Source organism: Lathamus discolor, chromosome 3 (genome assembly GCF_037157495.1).
Source record: "Lathamus discolor isolate bLatDis1 chromosome 3, bLatDis1.hap1, whole genome shotgun sequence".
NCBI classification, from domain to species: Eukaryota; Metazoa; Chordata; class Aves; order Psittaciformes; family Psittacidae; genus Lathamus; species Lathamus discolor.
The window spans coordinates 54,137,693-54,155,077 of NC_088886.1; the positions used below are offsets into that span (position 1 = coordinate 54,137,693).

Genomic DNA, 17,385 nt, shown 5'->3' on the forward strand with positions numbered 1-17,385 from the left:
ATTAGAAAAAACCCTATAAACAAACAAAAATATTAAAAAGAGAGATTTTGTTCCCTTTTCTCTTCTTGGCAAAGGCTGTTTTCTTGGTTGAGTACTGCAAAGTGTGTTGGAGCAAAATTGTCTTAAAAAACTTTAATCCTAGCCCTGATGTTGCTCCTCTATTTAGGTTCCACTGTTAGTATTTATGTGCTCTTCTTGAACTGAAATTCTTGGACGTTTCCTCTTTTCCCTCTGAAAACAATGTTTGGTAAGAATTGTTGATTATTTAGGTCTGTAGAGCTGGTCATCGTAAGCTAAGGTGTAGTGGATTATCTGGTGACCTTGTCTTGCTTTCGGCTGGGGTTTCTTCAGCTTGGTCTGACCAGGTCCAGGAGTGCTTTCCTGTTTTGACATTTGTGGTCATTTTGCTGCTTCAAAACATGCAGACAACACCGTGTCCTTGACTGTTCTCGCTCCCCAGCATGTTGGTAACTCTCCCAAAAATGTTGATGCCTTGGATGAAGTTGACTTGTAAGTTTTGTTTGTGATAGAAAGGAAAAGAAAATTAAAGCAGAAATGTGTAACATGAATTGGGGTGGAGGGAATCCAAGTGGTATGAAAGGACTGGAAAGGCAGCAAGAGGCTCACATGAAGAATGAGGGCTCTCCCTGAGGAGATCCAACTGGGTTTTCAGTAATGTGAGTGAGCAGAGGAGGAAAACTCAAGGGAAGAAACAAAATTATGAGGTGTGGCCCAGCCCCACCTTCTCAGGGCCAGCACCTCAGCTTCAGCGTCTGAGGTTCTGTATGCAAAGACATGCAGGGCGTTGCAATTGCAAACCCAGCTATTGTGGGACTCATGGAAGGTCTTCTTAGGAAGAGTAGGGCATTGCTGTAGAATATTTCCTCTGAATTTGCTAAAGTGCAAAACAATTTGACCCGGTTTGTGAGGCAGCTACAGTGTTTGATTTTGAATAAAACCATACTCCAATAATAAGCATCCTTTTTCACAGCATGAGTTGAATGTATTGATTAAACATATTCAATCAATTATTCTATGCCATGGATTTTATCTGAAATTTATACACATGGTAAACTGAAACTATGTTTATTAAATGAGAATTAAAACCAATATCACTTACTGTGGCAGGTTTCTAAAATACATAAATAATAATTTATTCAGGCCTTGTTAATACTTTAAAGCAATGATAATAATCCATCATATTTTATTGATTTTTTCCCTTTAGATTAAAAGTTAATCAAGATTAAATATTCATGAGACACAAAAATATCCTCCTGTCTCCTCCATGTCCATGTAGTAACTTTTTATTTTATTTTGGAGCTATTCCTCCCCTGTTATCTCTTTAACTTTCTATTATGGTTTGTGGGCTGATGATAATAGACATTTACAATACTCCATATTTCTTACTGTGGAATTCCAATGTAGGCAGTCCTCTTAACATGCAGTTGTAACATGCTGCTTTGCTATAGGAAGAACTTTCCTTCTTTGATACATGTAGGGTGAGATTAAGTTGTAAAAAGCAGGACAGCTATAGTGATGTAGTGCAAGATATAAACACCGCAGTATTGATTAGAAAAGCTTGCCTCGCTTCTCTGCTTACACAAGCGGAAGGATGTCACTGCCAACCAGGAATCGAGCCATGCGGATGACTGCAGTCCCTGGGGAGCGGTGCCTCATGAAATATTTTATATGGTAACAGAAGTACTGAATGTTTGAATGTGCTTTAGGAATTCCCATCAGTGGCATGTGGCATGTGTGTCTGTAGGCTTGCCAGCAGCTACTAAATGGCCGTCAGCAGTTTCTGTTGTACAAACAGTGGCTTGTTTGGGGTCCTTCCCACAAATACACTTTATTCCCTCTGGTGCAGAGTCCCTGTTTTACTATATAATTACAACTGACAGCCTGGATTGGTAGCATCCAGCAAACATTCAGCAGCATCAGTCACGGCATGATTGATGTGAACGCCGCACATGGAGGCTCTTGCTCTGTGAAGGTTTTGGTTTGCGGCAGCTTGACAAACAGTTGGTGTTACTGGAAGGGCCCTAATATCCTGCATCTCAAACTGAGAGTGACTTCACCTGTTTACAGGGAATTCACTGGTTCTGAACCACAGGAAGTGCAAGACGCGAATGGGCAAAACTGTGACTCCAGCACTAGGTTTTTCAGTTGTTTCAGCCTGTGTTTTATTACTAACTAAAGTTAAAACCTGTAGTCCTTACTGAGGCAGGGCACCTGTAAGGTCTGAGCAAGGCAGTACAGCTGAGCCACCATGAATACAGACAGCATCAGAAGTCTGTATTCCACCATCTTGCTTTACGTTGTGCATGAATTATCCATTTGGGTGTACACAGGATGTTCACAGCAGAAGCTGCCATAGGTTTGACAGTCAATCTAGGACCAAAGGAATTTACAGGATAGGAAATAGGGGTCGGAACCTTCCTGGGGCAATAGTGAAAACTCACCTAGTATTACAAGTCCATAAATTGGAGAAGGTATTGTTCTACAGAGGAGAAAAATAAGAGGTTTGGAAAGCATGTTTGATTAAGGGAAGTTTTGTATTATCCCAGTGATGAATGCTGGACCAGATTATGTCTATCAAGTAGCTTCTAGCATTGGTCTCTTCAGCTTGGGTCCACTAGCATGAGGGTAGGCATGTCTGTGATGCATCTGAGGGTCAGGCCCTCTTCTGCCTTTATCATTTAGCAAAGGTTTTTCATACTGCTGGCAAATTGCCCTAAGAAAATGAACCTTTTCTGTACAGGCTTGCAGGCAACTGGACTGCCACAGAAATATTTGGGCTTATGCCAGCATCATGGGTTTATATAGCTCTAGGATCTGATGCTCCTAAAAGTTTATCTGCAATTTTCATGTCTTCCTGTTAGTTTCATGCTCTCTATCTGTTCTTCCAAATTCCAGCAGATGCACCTATAGAGAATTTCCCTGCAAAACAACAGCAACTATATTGGAGATGGTAGAAATGTTATTAGAACTTTTATGATGTGCCTAGACTATGGGCTTCAAATTTAGGGGTTAATAAAAAGTGTTTTTCAGTATTCCAGGAAATTGTCAAGATCACTAAGTATTGTACTGACTTGACCTGTGTTACATTGAACTCACTCTTTCCATGTTTCCAATAAAAACATACAGCAGATTGTTCCAGAACCAGTGTCAAATTCAGTTAAAAATAAATCCCCTCATTATTTGAATATGTAGTGTATATGCTAAATATAACGCCCCAAAATATATCTCAAAAAGAAACCTACCTAGAATACATCAACCCGGAAATCTCCCCTGGGTCTTAGGCAAAACCAAAGGTTTCAGTTATGATTCTTAAAAGTTAAATAATCTTTCCTCACTTGTCAGCCTCCTAACCCTATTTGTTTTATTCTGTTTTTATTGCAACACTGAACCAGCAACACTTCATTCAAGTGCAGGATTTGTAAATAACGAATTATAGCCCTGATTTTTGCCCTGGAAACATTAACATTTGGCACTTTGGAGAACAGCGCCTTTTCAACTACCAGTTGAGGGGAAGCGTTGGACTGTCTCTAAACAGTAGGGTACCACTGACAAGCTCTCTTGGACCACTTCAGCTCCATCTCTGGAAATGGCAATCAGATGAGCCAGAGGACAACTTTAGGAAACTGTTTTTCTCTAGAAGCAGTAACATCTGCCTCCTTGGCAGCCTCCGCTGGCACTTGTATTGGAAGCTGTGGGTTTGCCCTTGGCCCTGCCATGTATTTACATTGCTGAGAGGTTATCCTGAGCTTCGCTGGATCCTGTTACCTGATTTTCTTTTGTTCTGTGATTTTCCCTCTCTGATGCTTTGGTTGCTTAACTCTTTATGGGTAACATGTAAAGCAAAAGTTAAGTGTGCAGAAGGGGATGAAAGGTACTAATTTGAAAGTACTGGCTGGTAAATGCCTTTTTGATTGGAGATTAAGCTTTTCTAACCTGTTTAGCTGTAATTATTTGGCTTTATCCTAGGCAATTTCACCATCTCTGTCTGAGCTTTTGAGGGTGCTGCTCTCTACATTTGTGTCTTCCACTCTGTGTCAAATTCTCCTTGGTGCTCTTTATTTCTCTTGCATTTTACTCTCCTCTTCCGAGTCACAGATTTTTGACTGGTGCTTCATTTCAGTGGAATGATGTTGTTATAAAGACAATTATAAAGTAATCAGCATGGGCATATCAATATTTATTGAAATACTGAAAAAAAAATAATTCCATTGGCGATGGGAAACTCCTGGCAAGAACTGACATGACAATATGTATTTCACCAATACAGTAAGAGAACTTCAACTTCAACAAGTAACTCACTGCACATTCTAAGAGTTGCATGGATTTAAATCCAAGGCAGCTGCAGAACATCTGTAATACAAATAGTCAGACTTTACGGATTGTCTGGTTACAAACACGGAACAACTATAATAAACCAGCCAAAGCCAAACCCTTTGAATTTTAGTCTGCTTTTACTAATACGTCCTGTAATCAATAAGGCAGTCAGAAGTAAATGTCTGGTTACAAAGTAGTTAACAATTAACATGGGGGGGGGGGAGTTTGGTGATTTATTCATTTTTTTTTAATATATTTTTTTTGTTCGTGTACTTTGGGCAGTCTGCTGGGATTCTTGGAACCACAGATGTGGGCAAATGCGTGTTAGTTTATCTGAGATTGTTTCGATTAAACTGTATGGGAAATTGTTCCTTTCTTCTACATTCTTATTTAAATTCTTTTGTCCTGTACATAGATAACGGTGCTGTGAATACAGTTAGCAACACTTTTTTAAAGCTTTGTCTTAATATTGAGTGAGATTCACTGTAGCATCTCAACAGGAAAGAAAGTACGGAATACAGACGTTTGAGATGTGCTGTTTTTCTTTCAAGAAGGAAAGAATGACCATGCTTATCCTGTACACATGGGTAAATGTATTTCACAGCCACTGGCAACTGCCACCCGCACCTTGCTTTCTGTTAATTTAGGGGTTTTGACATAGAATGCTGTTATTTAAATAACTCTTGCATGTCTGCCGCGTGGGATGACTAAGGGAGCGGTGCTTGATTTGCTTTTGGTCCGTAGGACAGTATGTGTGTTCTGTTATACAAGACAGGCATCTAGAAGTTGCAGACACTAGGCTTTGTTGTGTTTGTACCCGATGCATGGACAGAATATTAGAGCTGATTAATACAGGTGATTAAAACAATGTTCTTTGTACTAATGCATATATAATAACTGATGTCTTTGGTATATAATGTGTGAATGTTTGGAAAAAAGAGAAATGGACCTTTTCAAGTTCACATGAAACAGAAAAAGCTAGAACTCACATAATTTACAATAGATTTAAATAAACTACATTTAAGATTATGAAGATTTACAGACATTTAATCAAGTGAATGATTTTAATTTGTAAAGACCCTTGTGTGTCCCTGAACTATGTTCCACTAACTTGAAGACATGCTACAGTAAACACGGATATTTGGCTTCTCCATTCTGGCTGTATCTTATATAAAGATGAAACCAAAGAACAATAAATTAGCATCATAATTGTCTACAGCGAAAACTATCATATACAATATAAATAAACTATTCAAAAGCCAGCAATCTTCATGAAAAAAATTAAAGGATTAGGATTTTATACAGTTTCTACAAGTGATTGTGCAGCCAATAATCTCAAAAATTAAAGTCAAAATGAAATACCCCTATTGATTTTAGTGTCTCACGACATACAGTAATTAAGTACTGGTAAAATAATTACCAATTTAAAAGAAATAATAAGGAAATCACTGCTCTGCAATTTTATCACAGTTTTTTCCCCACAGGACCTAAAGAATGTAAACACTATGTTTTTGTTAATGTTAGAGATTAATACTTTATTTTAAATGTATGTTGATCCATACCTGCACAGTTACCTTTAAGGATAATGATATAAGGCAAGACTTTTAACTGTGGCACTACATGTTAATACTGATATCTTCATTTGGACAGAGAGAAAATTGTTTGTTCTTCTCCAATATTTGCTCTGCAGCAGACTTTGGCCTACATAGACACAGCAGTATCACTCTTCTTTCTTTGCGTAAAAGATGTGTATTACCTAACTTTAAAAGGGAAAAGTTTCATTAGATATTGGATGTTTTGAGTTGAAATTTAGTTTCTTAATTGTCAGCAATTTTTAAGATAATTTCTTAATAAGCTCCATATATTATCAGGTCATAGAATTCATTTGTGTATTCTTGCATCACTAAATGCATTTTTTTTAAATTCTAATGTTATTTTTTAAAATATCAGTATTTGCTGTTTTAACTTTTTTCCAAAGAAACTATTGTTTGTGATGGCTAAAATATCTCAATTTCTTTGTTTGAAATGGCCATAAATACATAACAAAGCCATGTTTCAGCTGCTGCGCTAGTTAAGTATATAGTTGAATTGGCTAAATTTTTTTTGAGTCATTATCTTAGCTATTTAATAGCTATCTGATAATGGTAGTAGAAGAGGGATACTGCCTGATAGAACAACATGAACACGTGACAAAACAAACTTCAGAACATAGTTAAGAATGTCAAGCTAACTGGATAACAGACTCTTCATATTAGCGATTTGCAGGCCTGAGAGACTGACAGTCAAAAGCAGCCTCTTAGGATTTGGTGGCGATACTACATAGCACATGGCCTCTCTCTTACAGATTGTTGAATGGATGCCACATCATTTATTACAGAAGTAGTAAGTGTTGGGTCCTTGGAAGGATGACAGAAGATGCTATAGATGCAGCTTTGCATCTTTTATAGCTGTTTCAGATGTCCTGCTATACAGTGAAGGAATTTCGTGTGCTCAAATTCCCCACTATCTTAGCTTGATAATACACATCAGGTTTTTTTCTCTTAAGTTTCTTCATATTGGCAATCAGCAGAGTTAAATATACAAGAATCATTCTGTCCTTTTCCATGTTGACATTGGTGAGAGTATCCACTTGGTAAGTTCACTTCACTCCAGTATAAAGTCCTATATAGATTCCTTTGGAGATGTGTGTGTAGCATATGATTCACAGTTTGCAATACAAATACCCTGATACATCACTTATTTACTATTAGTATTTGATTATTATACCATTTTGCAAAGTCTTAAAACCACCACATTTTAATTAGTGTTGCTTGGAGCAGTTCAGGATATATATATATATTTATTTTTTTTCTTGAAAGCAGAAGCTCTAATGGGTATAATTTATGCTCTCTTTGCATGCAGCATTTCAATGAGAAGGTTATTACATGGCACATCCCCGTTCAGGTGTTTGTAATAGAGGTATTCTTCGGCCTGCATACTGATGGCCCGGATTTCTGGTAGTCTCAGGAGAAGCTGCCCAAATTTTTCTGTTTGCTGTGGGTAATTACACATTGTGTAGTCCAGCAGAGCAGCATTCACTTGTTCCTGAACACCTTCCACAAGCTGGAAGTTCTCAAGATTTTTGACATCTGAATGATAAAAAACAAAAGAAAGGTAACAGTTCAGTTGCATTTTAATTCCTGTTTATGGAGGCAGTGTTTCACTAAGTGGATGTGGTTTTTTTCCTCCTGACAAAAGCATACTTTGCAAGCTGCTGAATATTCAGTGAACCCTTTTGCCAACTTTCCTGGGATCACAAAAGAGCTTTAGCAGAGTGTCTTGTTGAAATTCTGCATATACCTCAAATCAATTAGACACCAATGGAGTCTGAGCAAGGTCAGCTCTTTTCATAGCTTACAAAAAGAAAGGTTGAGGATTCCTGAAGTAGAAGACCATAATATATTGCTAGCAAATGAGTCCCAAGAGGAAGCCCTATCTTTAACCTAGTATGTTACACAATTCATATAATTCTGTATTAATTTTTCTGACCCAAGGTGAAATCTGTGTCCAGGGTATGATGTAGTTAATTCTAATAAAAAGTGACAGGGTTCTTGTTTCTGTTTGACATTTTCTAAATGATTCTGAAAGCCTTTGACTTGTCTAGCCTATGTTAATGAACCATCTGGTACACTCCAGTGACTGCCAAAATAATCTTCCTACTAGAAACTCTCTAAAATATATATTTCACTGGCTAATGATCTTTATAAAATGAAATCATTGTCCTTTGGGTGGAATAGCAGATAGGAATGGTGCCCTTTAACCTGAATATGGTTTCTGAAATCCAACACAGGCTGGGGTTTTTTTTTGTTATTAGACAACAGGGGCATTTACATCAGTAAGGCAGGTACACTTTGCTCACGCTGCCTCTGTTTGATCATCTTCTGTTCCTATATAGCAAGTTCAAGCTCTGGAAATGTTGGTCACAGATAAATGCCAGTATATTAACTCCTCATTATTTGCTTTCCTGTGTAAAAATTACTCTGATGGCATCATTTTTTGACCTGTCTGGAGACTGCAGAAGCTAGTCTGAAGCTTGCTTTGCTTTATCGAGTACTGCTGTAATGCAGAAAGAGTGAAGCCATCAAAGTGCTCTTGCTGCAAGAACTTGATTTGGTAGGTGTTTGATCATTTATACCATCAGTAATGTACTGCCACTTGCAGTTTCTTGTAATGCTAATGTAAAAGCATGGTGATACTGAGCATAGCTATGGTGATGATCCACTTTGACTAGAGACGAATCTGCACTTCTATGGATGTTCTTGGAGCACAGGAGATGGGGAATTTGGCAATTTTGTTCATTGCAAATGCCAGCCTTTGACTGGAGGGGAAAAGAGTGTTTTCCTTTGCAAAACAGGAACACATGATGGACCCCCAGTCCATCAGCAGCCTGGGAGTGTGTGTAGCTTGGGTCTCACAGCACCTTTTCCTACAGGGTGCTTTAAACAGAGCAAATATTGGCTCCTACACATAACTCTGTGCTGACAAACGAGGGAAAAGGTTGGAGGAGGCAATATTTTTTTCAGGACAAGACTGTAGGAAGGATCCCAATGGCAGTCCAGGGTAGCATGCACAGCTTCCAGGGCTTGAGTTGCATGCTTTCAGCAGGAGCCACTCTGAAGCATGCTGGCTGCCGAGTGTACTTCATGTTTACCCTTGCAGGATCCCGCTGTGCTCACTACTGCCTGCCTCTTTCCTTTCTCCATTTCACTGTGGAAATGAAACAGGTAGCTCTTGGTTTTGTGCTGCTTATTTGGGAGCTGGGGACACGACCTCCATCTGAATTTTGCTAGCTGGCTTAAGGAGCTCATTATCAATACTTCAATTCTGATGGCTGTCCAGCAAGAATCATCTGAACTTGGTATTACCCAGTGAGGAGAACTGGAAACTTCAAAGCTGCTATGCCTGGTCCCTTAGCTATTCAAACTCCTTTATCCAAAGTCTCTTTGCTAGTGTCTCTGGAGATCTGTTGGATAATCATGTTTTCATGTATTACGCTGGACATTTTCTCACACAAAATATAGCTGTTTATTATTTTCCATACCTGCATTAAACTCCCAAGGTATTTTGTAGCGAGTGTAACCTGGTTTATAAATTGGGCATTCTAAGCATATTTTTATAAAGTTGAGAAAGGCACATTATCAACTATCACAGTTATTTTAAATAGGTTGCTTTCAGATGCAAAATGCAATCATGAATGAACTGTCAGAACATAAGAAATTCCCACAGAAAACAGGGACTATGCTGGAGATTAAACAGTGTTAAACAACAAGATAAAATGTATAATAAATTCCGAATCAGTATTTTGAACTTTTCTCCTCTGTTAAAAATAACTTTAATCACGAAATTTTAGAAACTGTTGTTTGATTCAACCCCCTTCAAATTCAAAGGGCATCTTTGTGTTGCTGTCTCTGTTTTGAATTGTGCTGTGAGATTAAATTGTGCTGACTTCTTGAAAAACCAGGTTCATTCTCACTTTTGCTCTTTGTCTAAACGTTACTGCCTAGAATACATGTTTACTGTCAACATCACAAATATCAAGAAGAAACAGTATCTGAGAATTGCAGAGTTTCGGTATTTTTCTGCAAAAGTGATGAATTCAGCACACATTTTAGATATGCATTCCTTCTTCACTTGTATTGATATCATACTCCATATGGAGTCACGATATTATATCTGTATTACTCCCATATACAAGATCCGTGGCTTCTTGCAGTAGGTGTACCTGTATGTTCCTATATGCTTGTCAGCTGCATGGCCTGGCTGAATTGCATGGATGTTACAGAACTACGGGGGAAGAAGGTCTGTGTTGATTGTGGGTTTTTTCTCCTCACAGAGGACAGTTCTTTAAATACTCATATGTGGCAACATAAGCACTCAAGTCAGATGTAAAAACAAGTCCAATTAACAGCAAACAAAAAGTAGTTCTAGGGCTTCTATTCCACATACCTGTAATGTATTTCTACTACACAAAATCTAGATATCTGTGGTGAATTTCAGTGCTTGTAAACAAGGTACTATTAGATAACTAGTGAAAATACATAGAGTTTTCATGACTCTATATCGAATCAGATACTCATAGTCCAAATGATCATAGTTTAGGACATCACTACACAGTTCACCTGTGTGTAGATGTCTCCAGTCTGAAGTCATAATAGCAGGGATGCAGAGGCAACCTGATGGCTGGTTATGTATTTTGGAGTGAGTCATCTTGAAGTAACCAAGATTTTTGGGTATGACTTTTGATAAGTGCTCTCATGTCATATACATTAACAATAAATGCTACAGTAAAACAAACAAGACAAATTGAACAGAGAGATGGAACTCAAAGGATATGGACTGTGAAGCTCCATTGTCATGTCTCAATCTATGATGTTTTGTATATTGTTAAAAAAGAGGTTTGCCAAATACATCATTGCAGTATAATTTACAACTGCAATTATTTTTGTGAGAGAATCAAAATCTCTAGCTTTTATATGGATGAATAACAGGAAAAAAAAAATATGGATATTAAGTTATTTACAGTAGCTCCAATTTCTGCAGGCAGAACAAGAAATGCTATACAGTTGTCACTTCTGGTACTTCGCATTTAGCTGATAGAGATACAAATGTTATTAAGTAATAACTCTGGTTTGTAGGTTGATGGTTTTCCTGTGGTTTGGGGTTGTTCTCTGTATTTATTATATAACTGGCTAAAGCTACATGCTTTAGTTTTCCAAATATTTCCTTTTTGATAAAGATCCTTTGAATGCTAAGGAGTTAACTTGGTAAAACATCAAGAAATGCTTGTGTAAGTCTGCTGAAGGCAGTGGTGTACAATGAACATGAAAGCTGCTACCGATGTGTACAGCACAAGTATTTCACGCTTTCACAGAGTTCTCCATTCTTGTCAGCTGTTTAGAATGGAAATGTCTCTTATCAATCTTTACATCGGTTAGTAACAATTTAAAGTACACATGTTTAAGCTTAATGCAAAAAATCATTTTCCGAGGTTTAGATTCTTGTAAATTAAATGAGGAGGAATGGGTTCCCCCCCTCCCACCCACACACCCTTTAGAACCTAGCAGCTAGAAAAAGTGTTTTGTGTTGCTACAGTAAGTATCAGTCTCTTAGCTCTTCTACTTTATTCACTCAGGGACTAATTACCAACTTTTTACATGAAACAGCCTTACTCTGGGCTCACAGTGGGGCGCACATCTTTTTCTATCCTTATTGGAAAGTAAACCCTTAGGTCTTCTGGAATATATTATGTGTTTTACAAGAAGTAGCAATTGCTTTTCTGTCAAACAAAGAATTTTTGTTCTCTATAGCTTACTTTTGACGATTAAGACAAAACCAGAATTACAGTGTGTCAGGATCTGCTCTGCAGTCGCAGTAGAGATCTGCCAGTATTCCCAAAAATCCCCCCATTTTGATTATTTTCTGCATCTGTTATAAAACTGTGCATTAAGCTAAAACTGCAAACACCATGCAGCCTGAAGAGAACACTTGCATATTTTCCCCCAAAATGGGTCTGGTCTTTAGAGGGGGAAAATATTTAGGTTTCAGAGAGATTTTCTCCCTCTCATATTCCAAACATGAAATACTGAAAATTTGGTGGTGTACTAATCTGTAGAGAGCTTCCCTTGGTCTGGGGATTTTGAAAAGAAAAATGAAAGAGAATGAGAGATTTAAATTTGAAAACCAGTAATTCCTTAGGAGCAGCATAAATATTTCCTGAAGAAAGCTGGTTCAGTTTTACTGCTTGCATCCCTTATCAGATACTCGTTCTACATGAAGCAATGAGGGGGCACATAGACAGACAGCTGTGCTGCCTCTCTGCATTTACCAGCACTGCGAGTCCTGTGTATTGCAAGGATGAAATAAGGTTGTGTTTAGGCTCCTCTGTGGGGAGAAATTTCTCCCTTTCACAAGGCTGGAAACAGTCTTGTGACAGATACTCCTTGAAGTAGTACATGATACCAACCCAGGGTTGAGCTTTCTCACCCTGAATGGGCTGATGAACCCCATCATTTAAGGACTTCATCAAAACCCAATGGACCCAATGCTTTGCAGCTCTTTGAAATTACAGTTAAATACGTAGATAAAATATGATGTCTTCCAAACCCTAGTGATGTTATTTTTGTCCAGGATGGCCTTCAGGCTCACCTTCCCAGAGGTTTGTCTATTCTTTCCACATGGCCTAACACGACAGCATTTACTCTGCTTAGAAACATGCTGTTTTATCAGGGAAAGATACAACTTGCCTCCTCAGACCAAAGCTGAGGTTCCTGTCAGGGGCTTTGGTGTGAGGTCATTCCCATTTGACCTTCAAGATGGAGTATGTTAATTCTGAGGAAGACTTTTCCCCCAGCATAGTTCAAAGAAGGGGGATTACCCAGGACTAGGTGACATTGCCAAACCTTCCTCTACTCAAGCTTTTTCCTGTTTCACCCCACCGCCACCTCCATTTTCTGCCAGCCCTGCAAACCCTGTGGGTTACAGGACTTAAAACACAGGTAGATTTTTGACATGTGATAAAAAATTTTTTGACGGCAAGAGTAGTAATGGTTGATAAAGTGCCAGTCTCTGAAAATTACCCACAATTCTCCTTCATTGAAACTAATAGCAACAACAGTGGTTCCATATAGCACATCTGTCACGAAGGCAGATATATGCCACTCTATAGCTAAGCTTTGACAGACAAAATGCTATAATGAAGGAAGATTTATGGTAAAGATAAGCTCCTTACCGCAAAATTCCCCTCAATTTTATTACTGCAGGGTTGCGCTGAATATTATTCACTTAGAAGTCATGGGAAACAATTCTCGATAGATGTGTTTGTTCATCAGTGGTAAGGCACTATATTTAGCACTTTCCAAACGCTGAAAAGCCTTTGTGTTACAACAACAGAAATCACTTAAGACTTCCAAGTCCAAACTGAATTCATAGAAAACTTTTCCTGTCTTTAGAAGTATTATATTTTGGCAGTGGTTAAGCTGTGTGTAACACTGCAATGATCAATCTCTGACTGTTTTTTAGGGTCATCAAGTAATATTCATTTTCAGTTGACCACAGCATCAGATAATGAGCACATTGTTTTAAAGATCTTGATTAAATTCTTCTATAGAACTGTATTTCATTCATACTGTCCTGGGTTCAGGCATAGCTGGGCTTAAACCATGACACATACCTAAGTATTAGGCAAAATTATATATATTTTTTAAACTAAGATACTTATGAGAGAAGAAGCTGTAAATATTATTCTGAATCCTATTTCATTCCCTCTGTGTTCAATCCTGGTGGGACCTTTGGTTTGTTTCAGAAAAACTCAGACTCAACTAAAATATATTTTGTTGTTGTTTTATAGTAGTAGGCTTCTTTCTATAGCTATTTAAAATATTGAAGTGTATTTTTCTATTCCAAAAAGATTCTTACAGAGAAAATCGGGTCCTGATGTATATTAAGAATCACTCCTACTGACTTTTGTGAAGAATTTTATAGCTGCTTCTGCTACTGTTAGCTCTGCAGTGGAAAGGGAGACGTGGGAAATAAGCTTAATTCCTCTCCTTGTGCAACTCTTTTCTTGCAGTGCCAGTATAGACAAAAGGCAAAGCCTAATGTATTTCTTGAATCTTTATGACTGGCGTAATTACTGAGTCATCGCTTAGGAAAATAAACAAGCCTGACTTTCAACAGCTCAGCCTGAATTTACTGACTCGAAAGTTAAACAAACAAACAAAATCTCCACCCTGGCAAACCAAAGTGAGTCAATATGTGATATGGTGGTAATTGAAACACAATAAAATAAGATGCAGCTAGGCCTCTTTGGAGGAAGAGCTGCTCACGAGTCCTGGCCAAAAGTCCACAGCCAGCTACGCCCTTAAATACAAAGTCCAGTGTTTCTCATTGAGACTCATGAGGGAATAGCATGGGCAGGTACGGACACAGAGCCAGGGGTGTGGGGAGCTGGTTGAGATAGCTGGTTGATGAAACCATGGCCTAGCCCAGAAGATGCTGGACAGAACCACAGGCACCACTTCCCAGGCAGTGGTTCCATGGCTGGCACTTCATCCTAGCCATGCCTAAACAATAGTACCACCTAACTTTATGAATTTCTAAAGCTTCATCCATGCCTGGAGGTATGTCCCTGCTGATGTCCCACAGACTTGCTCCTGCTTTGGCTGAGCAATGCAACATGCTGCTTGTCTCTTGCTCATCTGGGACTGAGCGCAGCCTGTCTATTGCCTCATGGCTTATTCTGTAGGTTATTTTAATCCATGCTTAAGCATTCAGTGATAGGATTAGGTTTCACATGAGAGCATAGCGGCTGCTTTCTTTGAAGATGTGACAGAGGAACTGGAATTTGAGCAGCACTTGCTCTGTTGTGTCTTCAAGGAAATTCCCCATACAACTGGAGTTTCCCACCATGCCAGTGTGTGGTCTTAGCTATTGCTAGCTACAGGCTCTTCTCAGTGAAAGTGGGCTCCAGTGTCAGCACTGAAGCTCTGCTGATGCACTCTAAAAAATAACCTGAGATGATTTAAGCCCAGATTTATAGCTTACCTTTGTAGTCTGGTGGTAAGGGGGTGGCAGGGTGGGCTGACGTGGGTTTTTGATTCCTGTTTCCATGTTTGTTTATGTATTTGACCTAGGGACCACTTAAGGTAAGTGACAAATTGATCCTAGAAAAATGTCTCAATCCAAGTCTCTCTTTTTTGGGAGAAAGTTGTGTAATCACTTTCCTTTGGAGCCATGGTCTTATTTGTATGCCAGCACATGCTGACGAACAGGGGCACAAGTGATTTAGCGAAGGTCTCACAGATAAACTGGGAAAGAACGTGAGTCAAAACTCATTTTTCCTAACTCCTCACCTAATCCCAGGTTCGTATTATATGTCTGGGCTGGAAACGTTTGTCGTCCAAATATTCAGTTGGAATAAGCATGGATAAGAAAACTAATATGTTAATAACTATGCTATCAGCAGGCTTGAATATATACATGTGCTTAGAAGCAGGCAAATCTACAGCCGTAGCCCTAGTTCATATCACATTTACAGTTACCAGACAAAAGTATCACAATTGAATAAAGCAGAATTTAGGCTTCTGATAAGAGTTAAAAAAATTAATAGAATAAATGGTAAATTTATTGAACCTAATGTTTTCCGTATTTAATTTCTGAAACATCATTTTTATCTTCAATAGCACATGAACAGTACAGGACTGTTGGTGTTTTAAGGGAATTGGCTGTCACTGTTTACAATTTGTAGGGTGTGAATAGTTTAAGATGTCATAAATATTTATGAAGTTCCTGGGAATGGTGATAGGGACATCATACAAAATCCTTGAAGTTATGAACTGAGGCAGAAGGGGTGTTATGTGCAACTTGTAATAATAGACAGTTTGGCATAATGTGGAGAGGAGCAAGAAACATTTAGCTGAAATGAAGCTGAATGTTTAGGAAAAAAAATGAAGGGAAATCTTGAAAGATTTGCTTTTATCTGGAAAATATTTGCTCTGCTTTCACTTAGACATTTGCAACTTTTTGGAGTGATTGGATTTATTGCACTCAGGAGAAGCTTGCACATTATCTTTTCTTTCCCTTTCTATTCCTCTCCTACTACTCAAGTGCTGTTTAAAATGAGAATAATGGACAGATTAATCTCAGAGGTATTTTTACGGCTGCCACGAGAACTACACCAAGGGCGGATATAGTCCTGATAGAAGAAATATAAACATTTTCTGGAAAAATATTGAATATATATTTCTGCTGTGGTTAAAACGCAGAAGTGCAGCTGCCACTGAAACCCTTTTGAGCATCAGGCTGTATCGTTTTATAAAGCCCATCTGTCTCTGCAGAGTATAAAAAATGCATGATCATAAAAGGCAGTTCTCCTCAGGGGAAAATCTCTCTGTACTAATCTTGTAGTCACTTTACAAAAGAGTTTTTAATCCCAAATTTGCATTTGATTTTCAGTCAGGAACTTTTGTGGTTTTTGCAAAGTTTTCTTATTCCATTAGAATGAGATATGAGGTACAGTTTGTTCAGGTGGCAAGTCCAGACTATGAATAAACCAACGTTATCATATGAAAGAGAATTAAACAGGCAGATCCAAGTGGGGATATATTAAGCCAAATTTAAGCTCCAGTAGTTGAATTTAGCCTGTACTAGATGTCTGGTTTGCCTCAGGATATATTCAGCTTTCCAGCTAATCGACTGAGGAAAACTGCCTCAGGTATGATAAAATTTACAAGAGAGCTCAGTCAAATAGCTCTTGTTATAAATACTAGCTTAAAGGCATTCTTCTGGTCTTTGGGATCAGGACTGTATTTGCATTTAATTATTGTATTTCAAACTTTTTTGAACTTGATTAAAAATATTGGACCAGCCAGTTACAGCGTTATAGTGCTTTCCAGACAAGGCTAGAACTTCATACAACTTTTTTATTACTTGGTGAATTTTGTTTGGTTTTAACCTTTTGTTTAGATCCAAAGTCCCACAGGTACAAAACTTGTTCCAGTATATTCTCTTTAAAAGAAGGAAATAGTTAAGCAAAGGTGTTTCAGTGATCTGCTGATCTAAGAGGAACAGTACTCCACAGTGACTTGAGGTCAGTCTAACTGACAAATAATTCAGAGTTTTAAGTCTTTTGTGCTATTTTGAGACAAGTGTGAGACAATCAACCAATCCTCTTTCAGACATTTTTATTTCAAAAACCTGTTTTTCCTCTTTTTTTGAACTTTTAAATGCGTGATTTTATTAGTTTTATGTGTCAGTATTTGCACTAACAGGGTTTTTATTTTTCACTGACGTATCAGTGAAAGCTGATTCTAATTTAGAAATATCATGAAAAAGATAACCACCTCTGCCTATTTAAGGTATGGGAAATAGAAATCAGTAAAAAGCCCTGTTTTCTTATATAATTTTGTTGGACTAATATACAGCAAAATGCATTCATTTAATTGTTCAGTGCTGAAAGCACTGCAGTAGGACTACAATAGAAACAAATATGACTCCTATTAGCCAAACATCTGA

At 38.1% G+C, this 17,385-nt stretch overlaps 1 protein-coding gene and 1 long non-coding RNA gene across 4 annotated transcripts in view; one reads left to right on the forward strand and one right to left on the reverse strand.

Moving 5' to 3' along the window:
* LOC136012267 (uncharacterized) overlaps positions 1–17,385 on the forward strand; it is a 35,919-nt gene that overhangs the window by 12,283 nt on the left and 6,251 nt on the right. The gene's annotated exons all lie outside the window — the stretch shown is intronic.
* The window catches only part of NR5A2 (nuclear receptor subfamily 5 group A member 2), a 96,018-nt gene continuing 82,812 nt past the window's right edge, over positions 4,180–17,385 (reverse strand). For all 3 annotated transcript variants that reach the window (XM_065675275.1, XM_065675274.1, XM_065675277.1), the window contains exon 8: positions 4,180–7,463. In XM_065675275.1, the coding sequence (XP_065531347.1) occupies positions 7,216–7,463 (248 nt within the window). In that variant the 3' untranslated portion in view covers positions 4,180–7,215. The remainder of the gene's footprint in view (positions 7,464–17,385) is intronic.